This window comes from Coregonus clupeaformis, chromosome 17, assembly GCF_020615455.1.
Source record: "Coregonus clupeaformis isolate EN_2021a chromosome 17, ASM2061545v1, whole genome shotgun sequence".
Classification (NCBI taxonomy): Eukaryota; Metazoa; Chordata; class Actinopteri; order Salmoniformes; family Salmonidae; genus Coregonus; species Coregonus clupeaformis.
The window spans coordinates 4,129,239-4,147,818 of NC_059208.1; the positions used below are offsets into that span (position 1 = coordinate 4,129,239).

General features: G+C 41.6%; 1 protein-coding gene across 2 annotated transcripts in view; it reads left to right on the top strand.

Annotated features, from left to right (window-relative positions):
* Window positions 1-18,580, top strand: part of LOC121585980 (rho guanine nucleotide exchange factor 2-like) — a 111,869-nt gene that overhangs the window by 51,270 nt on the left and 42,019 nt on the right. For both annotated transcript variants that reach the window (XM_045226055.1, XM_045226056.1), the window contains 3 exons: window positions 663-726; window positions 1,069-1,201; window positions 16,833-16,942. In XM_045226055.1, coding sequence (XP_045081990.1) covers window positions 663-726; window positions 1,069-1,201; window positions 16,833-16,942 — 307 coding nt within the window. The remainder of the gene's footprint in view (window positions 1-662; window positions 727-1,068; window positions 1,202-16,832; window positions 16,943-18,580) is intronic.

Below are 18,580 nucleotides of genomic sequence, written 5' to 3' on the forward strand. Positions count from 1 at the left end.
AGCCTCAGTTTTCTCCTATTACAGCTATTAAACTCTGTAACTGTTTTAGTCACCACTGGCCTCATGGTGAAATCCCTGAGCGGTTTCCTTCCTTTTTGGCAACTGAATTAGGAAGGACGCCTGTATCTTTGTAGTGACTGGGTGTATTGATACACCATCCAAAGTGTAATTAATAACTTCACCATGCTCAAAGGGATATTCAAGGTCTGTGTTTATTATTTTTACCCATCTACCAGTAGGTGCCTTCAAAAGCGAGGCATTGGAAAACCTCCCTGGTCTTTGGTTGAATCATGTTAAACACTATTATTGGACCAGAGAGTGTCCATGCAACTTATTATGTGACTTGTTAAGCAAATGTTTACTCCTGAACTTATTTAGGCTTGCCATAACAAAGGGGTTGAATACTTATTGACTCAAGAAATTTCAGCTTTTCATTTTTCATTAATTTGTAAAAATGTCTAAAAACATGATCACACTTTGACATTATGGGGTATTGTGTTTAGGCCATTGAAACACAATATCAATTTATTCCATTTTAAATTAAGGCTGTAACACAACAAAATGTGGAAAAGTCAAGGGGTGTGAATACGTTCTGAAGACACTGTATACAAGTATGTAATAATATGTGGTATATGATATTGAACTGTACTCTGTAACCACAGCAACAGAAGATGGCTCTCATGAGGAACAACTCATCTCTGCAGAACGTGACCCTTCGTACCAAAAGTCAGTACATGCAAACACGTGCGCACTCTACACACTTCAAATTATTTTTTACATACGCAAAGAAAAACGTTTTTTTCACTATTGAACTAGAATGTAATAACAATGTCAGTTTTGCAATTGAGCAAGAGTTACTGTAGTTTCACTTTTGAACTCTGAAATTGCATCTGATTGCATCTGTGGAGACTCCTTTTTCACTATGAGTGTTTCCCTTTTACAATATTCCACTATATTCCTCTTCTCCTTCCTCCTCTATTCCCTCCTCTTCTTCCTCCCCCTCTTCCTCCTACTCCTCTTCCCCCTACTCCTCTTCCCTGTCCTCCTCCTTTATCTACTCCTCGTTAGCCCCCATGATGAGGGAACGCCCCAGCTCAGCCATCTACCACTCTGACAATCTCTGCCAATCCCTGCTGGGCTCACGCCGCGGACGCTCCGGCCTTTCCCTCTCCAAGAGCGTCTCCACCAATAACATTGCAGGGTGAGCGCCGCCACCGCCTGCTCATTGGCCAAAGCACAAAAAAGGGGAGGTTACGAGGGAAACCACAGGCAATGTTGTCATTGACATTAATAGTGACATCATGCCTATATATGTCTGCCACATATACACTTTTCAGTAGAAATGAAAGTCCCACTCACTAATTAATATATATATATGTATGTATGTGTATATATATATATATATGTGTGTGTGTGTGTACATGTACAGTCGTGGTCAAAAGTTATGAGAATGACACAAGTATTGGTCTTCACAAAGTTTGCTGCTTCAGTGTTATGGTCCCCTGTAGCTCAGTTGGTAGAGCATGGCGCTTGCAATACCAGGGCTGTGGGTTCGTTTCCCACAGGGGGCCAGTATGAAAAATTTATGCACTCACTAAATGTAAGTCGCTCTGGATAAGAGCGTCTGCTAAATGACTAAAATGTAAACGTAAAATGTTATGAGATATTTTTGTCAGATGTTACTATGGTATACTGAAGTATAATTACAAGCATTCCATAACTGTCAAAGGCTTTTATTGACAATTACATTAAGTTTATGCAAAGAGTCAATATTTGCAGTGTTGACCCTTCTTTTTCAAGACCTCTGTAATCCGCCCTGGCATGCTTTCAATTAACTTCTGGTCCACATCCTGCCTGATGGCAGCCCATTCTTGCATAATCAATGCTTGGAGTTTGTCAGAATTTGTTGGTTTTTGTTTGTCCACCCGCCTCTTGAGGATCGACCACAAGTTCTCAATGGGATTAAGGTCTGGGGAGTTTCCTGGCCATGGACCCAAAATGTCGATGTTTTGTTCCCCGAGCCACTTAGTTATCACTTTTGCCTTATGGCAAGGTGCTCCATCATGCTGGAAAAGGCATTGGTCATCACCAAACTGTTCTTGGATGGTTGGGAGAAGTTGCTTTCGGAGGATGTGTTGGTACCATTCTTTATTCATGGCTGTGTTCTTAGGCAAAATTATGAGTGAGCCCACTCCCTTGGCTGAGAAGCAACCCCACACATGAATGGTCTCAGGATGCTTTACTGTTGGCATGACACAGGACTGATGGTAGCGCTCACCTTGTCTTCTCCGGACAAGGTGTTTTCCAGATGCCCCAAACAATCGGAAAGGGGATTAATTAGAGAAAATGACTTTACCCCAGTCCTCAGCAGTCCAATCACTGTACCTTTTGCAGAATATCAGTCTGTCCCTGATGTTTTTCCTGGAGAGAAGGGGCTTCTTTGTTGCCCTTCTTGACACCAGGCCATCCTCCAAAAGTCTTCGCCTTACTGTGCGTGCAGATGCACTCACACCTGCCTGCTGCCATTCCTGAGCAAGCTCTGCACTGGTGGTGCCCCGATCCCGCAGCTGAATCAACTTTAGGAGACGGTCCTGGCGCTTGCTGGACTTCCTTGGGCGCCCTGATGCCTTCTTCACAACAATTGAACCTCTCTCCTTGAAGTTCTTGATGATCCGATAAATGGTTGATTTAGGTACAATCTTACTAGCAGCGATATCCTTGCCTGTGAAGCCCTTTTTGTGCAAAGCAATGATGACGGCACGTGTTTCCTTGCAGGTAACCATGGTTAACAGAGGAAGAACATTGATTTCAAGCACCACCCTCCTTTTAAAGCTTCCAGTCTGTTATTCTAACTCAATCAGCATGACAGAGGGATCTCCAGCCGTGTCCTCGTCAACACTCTCACCTGTGTTAACAAGAGAATCACTGATATGATGGCAGCTGGTCCTTTTGTGGCATGGCTGAAATGCAGTGGGAATGTTTTTTGGTGATTAAGTTCATTTTCATGGCAAAGAGGGACTTTGCAATTAATTGCAATTCATCTGATCACTCTTCATGACATTCTGGAGTATATGCAAATTGCCATCATCAAAACCTGAGGCAGCAGACTTTGTGAAAATTAGTATTTGTGTCATTCTCAACTTTTGACCACGACTGTATATATATGTGTTTGTGTGTGTGTGTGTGTGTGTGTGTGTGTGTATATATATACATGTGTATGTATACATATATATACATATATGTATATATGTATATGTATATATACACATATGTGTGTGTGTGTGTGTGTGTGTATAGATATATATATATCTATATACACGGTGCATTCGGAAAGTATTGTTGTGGAAATTCTAAAAAATTATGAGGAGAGACAAGGTCAATCACCAATCAGGATATTACTTTATTAATAAGGGAGCAGGTCACAACACAAACACATGAATATAGTGAGTGCGCTGCAATAATGAGGCTGGCCGAGAGTTCTGACATACAAAGAATACAAAGGTATTTTATAGCAAAGATACAACTTCTCAGTCTACATGACAAACAGCAGATGTGTGGAATGGGTCAAAAGGTTAGGATTTGTATGAAATAAATGAATAATTCACAGAAGACAGTATCTGCTGTGAAGACTGTTCTTATTGTATGCAAACCAGAGTTTGGCCCCTAAAACAAGGTTCCTCTCATCATTATCCATACCCAAGCCATCTCCTCCCTTTTACTCCCAGTATACAAACACCAACCCATCCTATGGAATGCAGGCTCCCTCTCACACACCACTAATCATAGAATGGAATGTGGCTGTTGGTTTTATCACCTAGCCATCACTTAATCAGTTGCCAGCCCAAGCTTCAGAGGCTCCTCTCAGTTCACACAGACACAGGAGAGAGTTCTAAGAACCATATTCTATTGCATAAAACAACCATTTTGATGCATAAAGAGTATTAAACATAATATTATAATTGTTCTACCATAGTACTCAGACCCCTTGACTTTATCCACATTTTGTTACGTTACAGCCTTATTCTAAAATTTATTAAATTAATGTTTTTCTTCATCAATCTACACACAATACCCCATAATGACAAAGTGAAAACAGATTTGTAGAAATTTTTGCAAATGTATTAAACTTAAAAACAGAAATACCTTATTTGCATAAGTATTCAGACCTTTTGCTATGAGACTCGAAATTGAGCTCAGGTGCATCCTGTTTCCATTGATCATCCTTGAGATGTTTCTACAACTTCATTGGTAAATTCAATTGAGTGGACTTGATTTGGAAAGGCACACACCTGTCTATATAAGGTCCTGCAGTTGACAGTGCATGTCAGAGCAAAATCGAAGCCATGAGGTGGAAGGAATTGTCCGTAGAGCTCCGAGACAGGATTGTGTCGAGGCACAGATCTGGGGACGGGTACCAAAAAATGTCTGCAGCATTGAAGGTCCCCAAGAACACAGTGGCCTCCATCATTCTTAAATGGAAGAAGTTTGGAACCACCAAGACTCTTCCTAGAGCTGGCCGCCCGGCCAAACTGAGCAATCTGGGGAGAAGGGCCTTGGTCAGGGAGGTGACCAAGAACCTTATGGTCACTCTGACAGAGCTCTAAAGTTCCTCTGTGGAGATGGGAGAATCTTCCTGAAGGACAAGCATCTCTGCAGCACTCCACCAATCAAGCATTTATGGTAGAGTGGCCAGACGGAAGCCCATCCTCAGTAAAGGCCACATGACAACCCGCTTGGAGTTTGCCAAAAAGCACATAAAGGACTCTCAGACCATGAGAAACAAGATTCTCTGGTCTGATGAAACCAAGCTTGAACTCTTTGGCCTGAATGCAAAGCGTCACGTCTGGAGGAAACCTGGCACCATCCCTACAGTGAAGCATCATGTTGTGGGGATGTTTTTCAGTGGCAGGGACTGGGAGACTAGTCAGGATCGAGGGAAAGATGAACAGAGCAAAGTACAGAGAGATCCTTGATGGAAACCTGCTCCAGAGTGCTCAGGACCTCAGACTGGGGCGAAGGTTAACCTTCCAACAGGACAACGACCGTTAGCACACAGCCAAGACAACGCAGGAGTGGCTTCGGGACAAGTCTCTGAATGTCCTTGAGTGGCCCAGTCAGAGCCCGGACTTGAATCCGATCTAACATCTCTGGAGAGACCTGAAAATAGCTGTGCAGCGACACTCTCCATCCAACCTGACAGAGCTTGAGAGGATCTGCAGAGAAGAATGGGAAAAAACAAAACAAATAAAGTTGTGCCAAGCTGTATCGTCAGACCCAAGACTTGAGGCTGTAATCGCTGCAAAAGGGGTCTGAATATTTTTTAATTTTTTTTGTCATTTAGCAGACGCTCTTATCCAGAGCGACTTACAGTTAGTGAGTGCATACATTATTTTTTTATTTTATTTTTCATAATGGCCCCCAAACCTGCTTTTTTGCAATAGTCACTGATTTGGCTTTCAAGTATGTCTATGAAAATTCAAATTTCGTTCAACATTTAACCAGAACCATGCATAATGCACATTCACTAATAATTACCAACTTCTTGTAATAGGCATTATAGAAAATTTACACAGGTCTCCATATAAACAATCTCTCAAGCACAAGCCCACGTGCTACTGAGTAGCCAGCTAATCTTTATATTTAAAGTCTGGCCAACTTGGATGTATTTGCTAGCTAACAAGGTAGAACAGTTGAATTGTTATGAACACACCCTTCTGTCTGTCTCCAACTGTTTGAACAGCATGCTAGCCTGTCCACTTTGTTCATATGTTGAACTCAAGTGGACTACCTTATTTCTCAGAATGAGAACAAGTAGCCAATTCCTTATATAACTGCTCATTGCACATTTATAAAACACAGACTAGACAGCTAGTATAACAGTCTGTGGCTAAAATGCTGCTAGCGGTACATGGTAACGCAATACCACGTGCGACAGAAACTGAGCATTAGTTTTCCAGAATCAATGTTCATTGATACTCTCGTTTTAGTAGGGTCTGCTCTCTGCGCAATTTGAGGAGCTGAGACATAAAAAGGGTATCGTTAGAAAGGTTAACTTCTCCTCTATTACAGTAAAATAATGTCTCAATGTGTTTCGGTGTCCATATGACCGGTTCTGTTGGACCAAACTTCAAATGCAAGTAGTGAGTTGAAACCGTTTGTTGTCAGAGAGGAAGAAGTGATCTTTCGTCTTTGTTGTTGTGAGTGGCAGGTGGAGGGGCTTGGTGTCTGTGTGCAAGTGCGAATGTGTACACAGCACAGAAGGAGCAAAGGAGACGAGACCAAAAAGACAAAAGCTCATAAAAACGAATAAAATAACATTAGGACCTCGATTCTTGCGATACAGGCATTTGGAACATCACGCTAAAACATAAATTAGAATGAATCAAATTAATTACATATATCGCCCAACCTTAATTCAGCCTTCTATTCCATCTATCTGCAACAAACGTTAAACATTGTATCAACTATCAACTGGGTCCTGCCCGAAGCTCACGCTATAGCAAACTTACACCATTGTATAAACTATTCTGGGCCCTCAGAGTTTGCTGCACCAGTGAGCTCCGGACCAGGGCCACTGGAAAACATGTGGCAAGGCGACATTTGCCATAGCACTTTTCAATCAGAGTCATGGAAATCACAGGCTGCAGGCTCTTTGTATGTGTTGTCCATGGGATGGACCACGGTAATTATTTGCTAGGATAATAATTACTTGTCAATAAATTAAATGTAATGCAATTGCAATCCGGGTTATATGTTAAAATCCTACGCACTGCCGACATTATTACGCATATTAATTGATAATGATGGAAAATAAGATATGCAAGATATTTGAATAGATATATATTTTTAAATAGTTATATAGAGAGGTGACAGCATTGGAAATGCTTTTGGCGGTTAATCTGCTTCTGTTTTGTGCATGGCACTGTGTGCTGTTTTCAATGGATGGGTCCTGGCCTCTCGGGCCCTAGGGATCCAGAGGGATGTGGGTGGGATGCCGATCACTGGGATGACGGCTCAACATGGGATGGGGAGGGGCTTTAGCGGGGGAATTATTGGTGAACAATTGAAGGGATACTTAGTAGCAATGCAAATATCATGGTACAGCTATATGGACACTCAATCATTACGGTATTTTTTATTGGTAAATTTACAAACATATATAATGATAGACTTGAAACTTGTATCTCATTATGGTGTATGGTGAAATAAGTATAGCCAGTTATAATTGTAATGGCTTAGCTGATAATAACAAAAGAAGAACAATATTTACATGGCTCAAAGAGAAGGAATATAATATCTATTGTGTACAGGAAACTCATTCAACAATTCTAGATGAAGTTGCGTGGAAAAAGGAATGGGGGGGGGGCGAAATATACTTCTCCCATGGGCAAAGAAATTCAAAAGGGGTGATGATATTAATTTATAGTAATTTCGATCCGAATGCACCAAATTATTTTTTTATCTTCAACATAGGAATGCTACCAAAAATAATTTAAAGAAACTGGTTACAATTGACGGAGTAACCCATGATTCACCAAATTATATTTTGAAGGAGGAAACAAGGTACTTTAAGCAAATGTTTTCGTTTCAGTCGCCTACATCTCCTCTAACGGAAGCTAATTGTAGAGATTTTTTTTCTATTGATAATGTAAAATTAACAGCCAAACAGAAAGACTCATGTGAGGGTGAAATTACAGAGGAGGAACTTCTGGATGCAATTAAAGACTTTAAGTCCGGGAAAACTCCAGGGTTGGATGGCATACCAGTCGAAGTATACCAAACCTTTTTTGATATACTAAGAGGACCGTTATTAGCATGTTTTAACCACACCTATGTAAATGGTAGATTATCTGACACTCAAGAAGAAGGTCTGATCTCATTACTACTGAAACAGGATACAAGTGGAAAATATAAAGATCCAGTCCATTAAAAAAATTGGAGGCCCCTTAAACTTCAGTGTTGTGATGCAAAAATTCTAGCAAAATGTATAGCGCATAGAATTAAAAAGGTATTGTCGGATATTATTCATTCTAATCAGACAGGTTTTTTACATGGAAGATACATTGGAGATAATATAAGGCAAGTTTTGGAAACAATAGAACATCTTGGAAAATCTGAGAAACCAGGCCTGCTATTCATAGCAGACTTGTAAAAGGCATTTGATAAAGTACGACTGGGGTTTATATATAAATGCCTGGAGCATTTGAATTTTGGTGAATCTCTTATAAAATGGGTCAAAATCATGTATAGTAACCGTAGGTGTAAAATAGTAAATAATGGCTATTTCTCAGAAAGTTTTAAACTGTCAAGAGGAGTGAAACAAGGTTGTCCACTATCGGCATATCTATTTATTCTGGCCATCGAGATGTTGACTATTAAAATCAGATCCAACAATAATATCAGGGGATTAGAAATCCAGTGCTTAAAAACAAAGGTGTCATTGTACGCTGATGATTCATGTTTTCTTTTAAATCCACAACTATAATCACTCCACAGCCTCATAGAGGATCTAGATACATTTTCTAACCGCTCTGGATTACAACCAAATTATGACAAATGTACTATATTACGTATTGGATCAATAAAAAATAAAAAATGTACATTGCTATGTAGTTTACCAATAAAATGGTCTGATGGTGATGTGGATATACTCGGAATACATATCCCAAAGGAAATAAATGATCTCACTTCAATAAATTATAATAGAAAGTTAGCAAAAAAAGATAAGATCTTGCTACCATGGAAAGGTGGGTGCCTGTCAATTTGTGGAAAAATCACCCTGATTAACTCTTTAGTATTATCCCAGTTTACCCATTTGTTTATGGTCTTGCCTACGCCTAGCGAACAGTTTTTTTAATTACAGTGAGGGAAAAAAGTATTTGATTCCCTGCTGATTTTGTACGTTTGCCCACTGACAAAGACATGATCAGTCTGTAATTTTAATGGTAGGTTTATTTGAACAGTGAGAGACAGAATAACAACAAAAAAATCCAGAAAAACGCATGTCAAAAATGTTATGAATTGATTTGCATTTTAATGAGGGAAATAAGTATTTGACCCCTCTGCAAAACATGTCTTAGTACTTGGTGGCAAAACCCTTGTTGGCAATCACAGAGGTCAGACGTTTCTTGTAGTTGGCCAGCAGGTTTGCACACATCTCAGGAGGGATTTTGACCCACTCCTCTTTGCAGATCTTCTCTGTCATTAAGGTTTCGAGGCTGACGTTTGGCAACTCGAACCTTCAGCTCCCTCCACAGATTGTCTATGGGATTAAGGTCTGGAGACTGGGCAGGCCACTCCAGGACCTTAATGTGCTTCTTCTTGAGCCACTCCTTTGTTGCCTTGGCCGTGTGTTTTGGGTCATTGTCATGCTGGAATACCCATCCACGACCCATTTTCAATGCCCTGGCTGATGGAAGGAGGTTCTCACCACGTCCATCATCCCTTTGATGTGGTGAAATTGTCCTGTCCACTTAGCAGAAAAACACCCCCAAAGCATAATGTTTCCACATCCATGTTTGACGGTGGGGATGGTGTTCTTGGGGTCATAGGCAGCATTCCTCCTCCTCCAAACACAGCGAGTTGAGTTGATGCCAAAGAGCTCGATTTTGGTCTCATCTGACCACAACACTTTCACCCAGTTCTCCTCTGAATCATTCAGATGTTCATTGGCAAACTTCAGACGGGCATGTACAGTGGGGAAAAAAAAGTATTTAGTCAGCCACCAATTGTGCAAGTTCTCCCACTTTAAAAGATGAGAGAGGCCTGTAACATTCATCATAGGTACACGTCAACTATGACAGACAAATGAGAGAAAAAAATCCTGAAAATCACATTGTAGGATTTTTAATGAATTTCTTTGCAAATTATGGTGGAAAATAAGTATTTGGTCAATAACAAAAGTTTCTCAATACTTTGTTATATACCCTTTGTTGGCAATGACACAGGTCAAACATTTTCTGTAAGTCTTCACAAGGTTTTCACACACTGTTGCTGGTATTTTGGCCCATTCCTCCATGCAGATCTCCTCTAGAGCAGTGATGTTTTGGGGCTGTCGCTGGGCAACACGGACTTTCAACTCCCTCCAAATATTTTCTATGGGGTTGAGATCTGGAGACTGGCTAGGCCACTCCAGGACCTTGAAATGCTTCTTACGAAGCCACTCCTTCGTTGCCCGGGCGGTGTGTTTGGGATCATTGTCATGCTGAAAGACCCAGCCACGTTTCATCTTCAATGCCCTTGCTGATGGAAGGAGGTTTTAACTCAAAATCTCACAATACATGGCCCCATTCATTCTTTCCTTTACACGGATCAGTCGTCCTGGTCCCTTTGCAGAAAAACAGCCCCAAAGCATGATGTTTCCACCCCCATGCTTCACAGTAGGTATGGTGTTCTTTGGATGCAACTCAGCATTCTTTGTCCTCCAAACTTGACGAGTTGAGTTTTTACCAAAAAGTTCTATTTTGGTTTCATCTGACCTTATGACATTCTCCCAATCCTCTTCTGGATCATCCAAATGCACTCTAGCAAACTTCAGACGGGCCTGGACATGTACTGGCTTAAGCAGGGGGACATGTCTGGCACTGCAGGATTTGAGTCCCTGGCGGCGTAGTGTGTTACTGATGGTAGGCTTTGTTACTTTGGTCCCAGCTCTCTGCAGGTCATTCACTAGGTCCCCCCGTGTGGTTCTGGGATTTTTGCTCACCGTTCTTGTGATCATTTTGACCGCACGGGGTGAGATCTTGCGTGGAGCCCCAGATCGAGGGAGATTATCAGTGGTCTTGTATGTCTTCCATTTCCTAATAATTGCTCCCACAGTTGATTTCTTCAAACCAAGCTGATTACCTATTGCAGATTCAGTCTTCCCAGCCTGGTGCAGGTCTACAATTTTGTTTCTGGTGTCATTTGACAGCTCTTTGGTCTTGGCCATAGTGGAGTTTGGAGTGTGACTGTTTGAGGTTGTGGACAGGTGTCTTTTATACTGATAACAAGTTCAAACAGGTGCCATTAATACAGGTAACGAGTGGAGGACAGAGGAGCCTCTTAAAGAAGAAGTTACAGGTCTGTGAGAGCCAGAAATCTTGCTTGTTTGTAGGTGACCAAATACTTATTTTCCACCATAATTTGCAAATAAATTCATAAAAAATCCTACAATGTGATTTTCTGGAATTTTTTTCCTCATTTTGTCTGTCATAGTTGACTTGTACCTATGATGAAAATTACAGGCCTCTCTCATCTTTTTAAGTGGGAGAACTTGCACAATTGGTGGCTGACTAAATACTTTTTTCCCCCACTGTATGTGCTTTCTTGAGCAGGGGGACCTTGCGGGCGCTGCAGGATTTCAGTCCTTCACGGCGTAGTGTGTTACCAATTGTTTTCTTGGTGACTATGGTCCCAGCTGCCTTGAGATCATTGACAATATCCTCCTGTGTAGTTCTGGGCTGATTCCTCACCGTTGTCATGATCATTGCAACTCCACGAGGTGAGATCTTGCATGGAGCCCAAGGCCGAGGGAGATTGACAGTTATTTTGTGTTTCTTCCATTTGCGAATAATCGCACCAACTGTTGTCACCTTCTCACCAAGCTGTTTGGCGATGGTCTTGTAGCCCATTCCAGCCTTGTGTAGGTCTACAATCTTGTCCCTGACATCCTTGGAGAGCTCTTTGGTCTTGGCCATGGTGGAGAGTTTAGAATCTGATTGATTGATTGCTTCTGTGGACAGGTGTCTTTTTTACAGGTAACAAACTGAGATTAGGAGCACTCCCTTTAAGAGTGTATTCCTAATCTCAGCTCGTTACCTGTATAAAAGAGACCTGGGAGCCAGAAATCTTTCTGATTGAGACGGGGTCAAATACTCCTTTCCCTCATTTAAATGCAAATCAATTTATAACATTTCTGACATGCATTTTTCTGGATTTTTTTGTTGATATTCTGTCTCTCACTGTTCAGACAAACGTACCAATAAAATTATAGACTGATCATTTCTTTGTCAGTGGGCAAACGTACAAAATCAGCAGGGGATCAAATACTTTTTTCCCTCACTGTACATACATACATACATACATACATACATACATACATACAGTGGGGAGAACAAGTATTTGATACACTGCCGATTTTGCAGGTTTTCCTACTTACAAAGCATGTAGAGGTCTGTCATTTTTATCATAGGTACACTTCAACTGTGAGAGACGGAATCTAAAACAAAAATCCAGAAAATCACATTGTATGATTTTTAAGTAATTAATTTGCATTTTATTGCATGACATAAGTATTTGATCACCTACCAACCAGTAAGAATTCGGCTCTCACAGACCTGTTAGTTTTTCTTTAAGAAGCCCTCCTGTTCTCCACTCATTACCTGTATTAACTGCACCTGTTTGAACTCGTTACCTGTATAAAAGACACCTGTCCACACACTCAATCAAACAGACTCCAACCTCTCCACAATGGCCAAGACCAGAGAGCTGTGTAAGGACATCAGGGATAAAATTGTAGACCTGCACAAGGCTGAGATGGGCTAAAGGACAATAGGCAAGCAGCTTGGTGAGAAGGCAACAACTGTTGGCGCAATTATTAGAAAATGGAAGAAGTTCAAGATGACGGTCAATCACCCTCGGTCTGGGGCTCCATGCAAGATCTCACCTCGTGGGGCATCAATGATCATGAGGAAGGTGAGGGATCAGCCCAGAACTACACGGCAGAACCTGGTCAATGACCTGAAGAGAGCTGGGACCAGTCTCAAAGACAACCATTAGTAACACACTACGCCGTCATGGATTAAAATCCTGCAGCACACGCAAGGTCCCCCTGCTCAACCCAGCGCATGTCCAGGCCCGTCTGAAGTTTGCCAATGACCATCTGGATGATCCAGAGGAGGAATGGGAGAAGGTCATGTGGTCTGATGAGACAAAAATAGAGCTTTTTGGTCTAAACTCCACTCGCCATGTTTGGAGGAAGAAGAAGGATGAGTACAACCCCAAGAACACCATCCCAACCATGAAGCATGGAGGTGAAAACATCATTCTTTGGGGATGCTTTTCTGCAAAGGGGACAGGACGACTGCACCGCATTGAGGGGAGGATGGATGGGGCCATGTATCGCGAGATCTTGGCCAACAACCTCCTTCCCTCAGTAAGAGCATTGAAGATGGGTCGTGGCTGGGCCTTCCAGCATGACAACGACCCGAAACACACAGCCAGGGCAACTAAGGAGTGGCTCCGTAAGAAGCATCTCAAGGTCCTGGAGTGGCCTAGCCAGTCTCCAGACCTGAACCCTTTGAAGGGAGCTGAAAGTCCGTATTGCCCAGCGACAGCCCCGAAACCTGAAGGATCTGGAGAAGGTCTGAATGGAGGAGTGGGCCAAAATACCTGCTGCAGTGTGTGCAAACCTGGTCAAGACCTACAGGAAACGTATGATCTCTGTAATTGCAAACAAAGGTTTCTGTACCAAATATTAAGTTCTGCTTTTCTGATGTATCAAATACTTATGTCATGCAATAAAATGCAAATTAATTACTTAAAAATCATACAACGTGATTTTCTGGATTTTTGTTTTAGATTCCGTCTCTCACAGTTGAAGTGTACCTATGATAAAAATTACAGACCTCTACATGCTTTGTAAGTAGGAAAACCTGCAAAATCGGCAGTGTATCAAATACTTGTTCTCCCCACTGTACATACAGTTGAAGTCGGAGGTTTACATACACCTTTGTCAAATACATTTAAACTCAGTTTTTCACAATTCCTGACATTTAAATTTAGTAAAAATTCCCTCTCTTAGGTCAGTTAGGATCACCACTTTATTTTAAGAATGTGAAATGTCAGAATAATAGTAGAGAGTGATTTATTTCAGCTTTTATTTCTTTCATCACATTCACAGTGGGTCAGAAGTATACATACACTCAATTAGTATTTGGTAGCATTGCCTTTAAATTGTTTAACTTGGGTCAAACGTTTCGGGTAGCCTTCCACAAGCTTCCCACAATAAGTTGGGTGAGTTTTGGCCCATTCCTCCTGACAGAGCTGGTCAGGTTTGTAGGCCTCCTTGCTCGCACACACTTTTTCAGTTCTGCCCACACATTTTCTATAGGATTGAGATCAGGGCTTTGTGATGGCCACTCCAATACCTTGACTTTTATGTCCTTAAGCCATTTTGCCACAACTTTGGAAGTATGCTTGGGGTCATTGTCCATTTGGAAGACCCATTTGCGACCAAGCTCTAACTTCCTGACTGATGTCTTGAGATGTTGCTTCAATATATCCACATAATTTTCCTTCCTCATGATGCCATCTATTTTGTGAAGTACACCAGTCCCTCCTGCAGCAAAGCACCCCCACAGCATGATGCTGCCACCCCTGTGCTTCACGGTTGGGATGGTGTTCTTCGGCTTGCAAGCTACCCCCTGTTTCCTCCAAATATAACGATGGTCATTACGGCCAAACAGGTCTATTTTTGTTTCATCAGACCAGAGAACATTTCTCCAAAAAGTTTGATCTTTGTCCCCATGTTCAGTTGCAAACCGTAGTCTGGCTTTTTTATGGCGGTTTTGGAGCAGTGGCTTCTTCCTTGCCGAGCGGCCTTTCAGGTTATGTCGATATAGGACTCGTTTTACTGTGAATATTGATACTTTTGTACCTGTTTCCTCCAGTATCTTCACAAGTTCCTTTGCTGTTGTTCTGTGATTGATTTGCACTTTTCGCACCAAAGTACGTTCATCTCTAGCAGACAGAACGCGTCTCCTTCCTGAGCGGTATGATGGCTGCGTGGTCCCATGGTGTTTATACTTCCGTACTATTGTTTGTACAGATGAACGTGGTACCTTCAGGCATTTGGAAATTAATCCCAAGGATGAACCAGACTTGTGGATGTCTACAATAATTTTTCTGAGGTCTTGGCTGATTTCTTTTGATTTCCCCATGATGTCAAGCAAAGAGGCACTGAGTTTGAAGGTAGGCCTTGAAATACAGCAACATGTACACCTCCAGTTGACTGAAATGATGTCAATTAGCATATCAGAAGCTTCGAAAGCCATTACATCATTTTCTGGAATTTTCCAAGCTGTTTAAAGGCACAGTCAACTTAGTGTATGTAAACCTCTGACCCACTGGAATTGTGATACAGTGAATTATAAGTGAAATAATCTGTCTGTAAACAATTGTTGGAAAAATTACTTGTGTCATGCACAAAGTAGATGTCCTAACCGACTTGCCACTTGAGTAGGTGTGTTTTAGCACACCTACTCATTCAAGAGTTTTTCTTAATTGTAGAATAATAGTGAAGACATCAAAACTATGAAATAACACATATGGAATCATGTAGGAACCAACAAAGTGTTAAACAAATCAAAATATATTTTATACTTGAGATTCTTCAAATAGCCACCCTTTGCCTTGATGACAGCTTTGCACACTCTGTGCAACCTGTCCAGTCATGTGAAATGTATAGATTAAGGCCTAACAAATGTATTTCAATTGACTGATTTCCTTATATGAACTGTAACTCAGTAAAATCTTTGAAATTGTTGCATGTTGCGTTTATATTTTTGTTCAGTGTATATATACAGTACCAGTCAAAAGTTTGGACACACCTACTCATTCAAGGGTTTTTCTTTATTTTTACTATTTTCTACATTGTAGAATAATAGTGAAGACATCAACACTATGAAATAACGCATATGGAATCATGTAGTAACCAGAAAAGTGTTAAACCAATCAAAATATATTTTATATTTGAGATTCTTCAAATAGCCACCCTTTGCCTTGATGACAGCTTTGCACACTCTTGGCATTCTCTCAACCAGCCAAGAAACACGAGCAATGGACTTTAGACCGGTGGAAATGTGTCCTTTGGTCTGAAATTTGAGATTTTTGGTTCCAACCGCTGTGGCTTTGTAAGAAGCGGTGTGGGTGAACGGATGATCTCAGCATGTGTAGTTCCCACCGTAAAGCATGGAGGAGGAGGTGTTATGGTGTGGGGGTGCTTTGCTGGTGACACTGTCTGTGATTTATTTAGAATTCAAGGCACACTTAACCAGCATGGCTACCACAGCATTCTGCAGCGATACGCCATCCCATCTGGTTTGGGCTTAGTGGGACTATCATTTGTTTTTCAACAGGACAATGACCCAACACACCTGCAGGCTGTGTAAGGGCTATTTGACCAAGAAGGAGAGTGATGGAGTGCTGCATCAGATGACCTGGCCTCCACAATCCCCCGACTTCAATCCAATTGAGATGGTTTGGGATGAGTCAGACCGCAGAGTGAAGTAAAAGCAGCCAACAAGTGCTCAGCATATGTGGGAACTCCTTCAAGACTGTTGGAAAAGCATTCCAGGTCAAGCTGGTTGAGAGAATGCCAGGAGTGTGCAAAGCTGTCATCAAGGCAAAGGGTGGCTATTTGAAGTATCTCAAATGTAAAATATATTTTGATTTGTTTAACACTTTTTTGGTTCCTACATGACTCCATATGTGTTATTTTATAGTTTTGATGTCTTCACTATTATTCTACAATGTAAAAAATTGTAGAAATAAAGAAAAACTCTTGAATTAGTAGATGTGTCCAAACTTTTGACTGGTAGTGTGTGTGTGTGTGTGTGTGTGTGTGTGTGTGTGTGTGTATATATATGTATATATATATATTACTGTATCGATATCTCTTTGTACTTTTGTTGTTTTCTGTGTTCTCATACATACTTATGTGGATGGTTTCTGTGTGTGTATACTGCACGTGCATGTGAATATTATACATGTTTCTTGGTGCATGTGTATATATGTATATTTGTGTTTTTGTCCTGGTGTGTGTATGTGTCCTCGTCCATGCCTCGGTATAGGAACCTGAATGATGACTCTCCCTTGGGGCTGCGCAGGATCCTGTCCCAGTCCACAGACTCGCTCAACTTCAGGAACAGAGCTATGTCCATGGAGTCGCTCAACGACGAGGGTAAGACACAGTGATGTGGTTGTGACTTCCTGGGATTGAATGTGGGACATTTGTGCTCTATATTTGCTACAAATCTTAAGCCTAGGCATACAGATTGTGTAGTTTATGCAAGTCTTTGGGTCTGGGACAAGGTTGCATCCGTTACATAGTGAAAGTCTCAGGGATTTCGGGTAGAGGGTAAAAGGGATATTGGCAACTGTCATGTCATCATATCTATGTCTACAGTGGGGAGAACAAGTATTTGATACACTGCCGATTTTGCAGGTTTTCCTACTTATAAAGCATGTAGAGGTTTGTAATTTTTATCATAGGTAAACTTCAACTGTGAGAGACGGAATCTAAAACAAAAATCCAGAAAATCACATTGTATGATTTTTAAGTAATTAATTTGCATTTTATTGCATGACATACGGTGAGGGGGAAAAAAGTATTTGATCCCCTGCTGATTATGTACGTTTGCCCACTGACAAAGAAATGATCAGTCTATAATTTTAATGGTAGGTTTATTTGAACAGTGAGAGACAGAATAACAACAATAAAATCCAGAAAAACGCATGTCAAAAATGTAATAAATTGATTTGCATTTTAATGAGGGAAATAAGTATTTGACCCCCTCTCAATCAGAAAGATTTCTGGCTCCCAGGTGTCTTTTATACAGGTAACGAGCTGAGATTAGGAGCACACTCTTAAAGGGAGTGCTCCTAATCTCAGCTTGTTACCTGTATAAAAGACACCTGTCCACAGAAGCAATCAATCAATCAGATTGCAAACTCTCCACCATGGCCAATACCAAAGAGCTCTCCAAGGATGTCAGGGACAAGATTGTAGACCTACACAAGGCTGGAATGGGCTACAAGACCATCGCCAAGCAGCTTGGTGAGAAGGTGACAACAGTTGGTGCGATTATTCGCGAATGGAAGAAACACAAAATAACTGTCAATCTCCCTGGGCCTGGGGCTCCATGCAAGATCTCACCTCGTGGAGTTGCAATGATCATGAGAATGGTGAGGAATCAGCCCAGAACTACACGGGAGGATCTTGTCAATGATCTCAAGGCAGCTGGGACCATAGTCACCAAGAAAACAATTGGTAACACACTACGCCGTGAAGGACTGAAATCCTGCAGCGCCCGCAAGGTCCCCCTGCTCAAGAAAGCACATATACAGGCCCGTAAGAAGTTTGCCAATGAACATCTGAATGATTCAGAGGAGAACTGGTTGAAAGTGTTGTGGTCAGATGAGACCAAAGTGGAGCTCTTTGCCATCAACTCAACTCGCAGTGTTTGGAGGAGGAGGAATGCTGCCTATGACCCCAAGAACACCATCCCCACCGTCAAACATGGAGGTGTAAACATTATGCTTTGGGGGTGGACAGGACAACTTCACCGCATCAAAGGGACGATGGATGGGGCCATGTACCGTCAAATCCCTCAGCCAGGGCATTGAAAATGGGTCGTGGATGGGTATTCCAGCATGACAATGACCCAAAACACACGGCCAAGGCAACAAAGGAGTGGCTCAAGAAGAAGCACATTAAGGTCCTGGAGTGGCCTAGCCAGTCTCCAGACCTTAATCCCATAGAAAATCTGTGGAGGGAGCTGAAGGTTCGGAATTGCCAAACGTCAGGCTCGAATCCTTA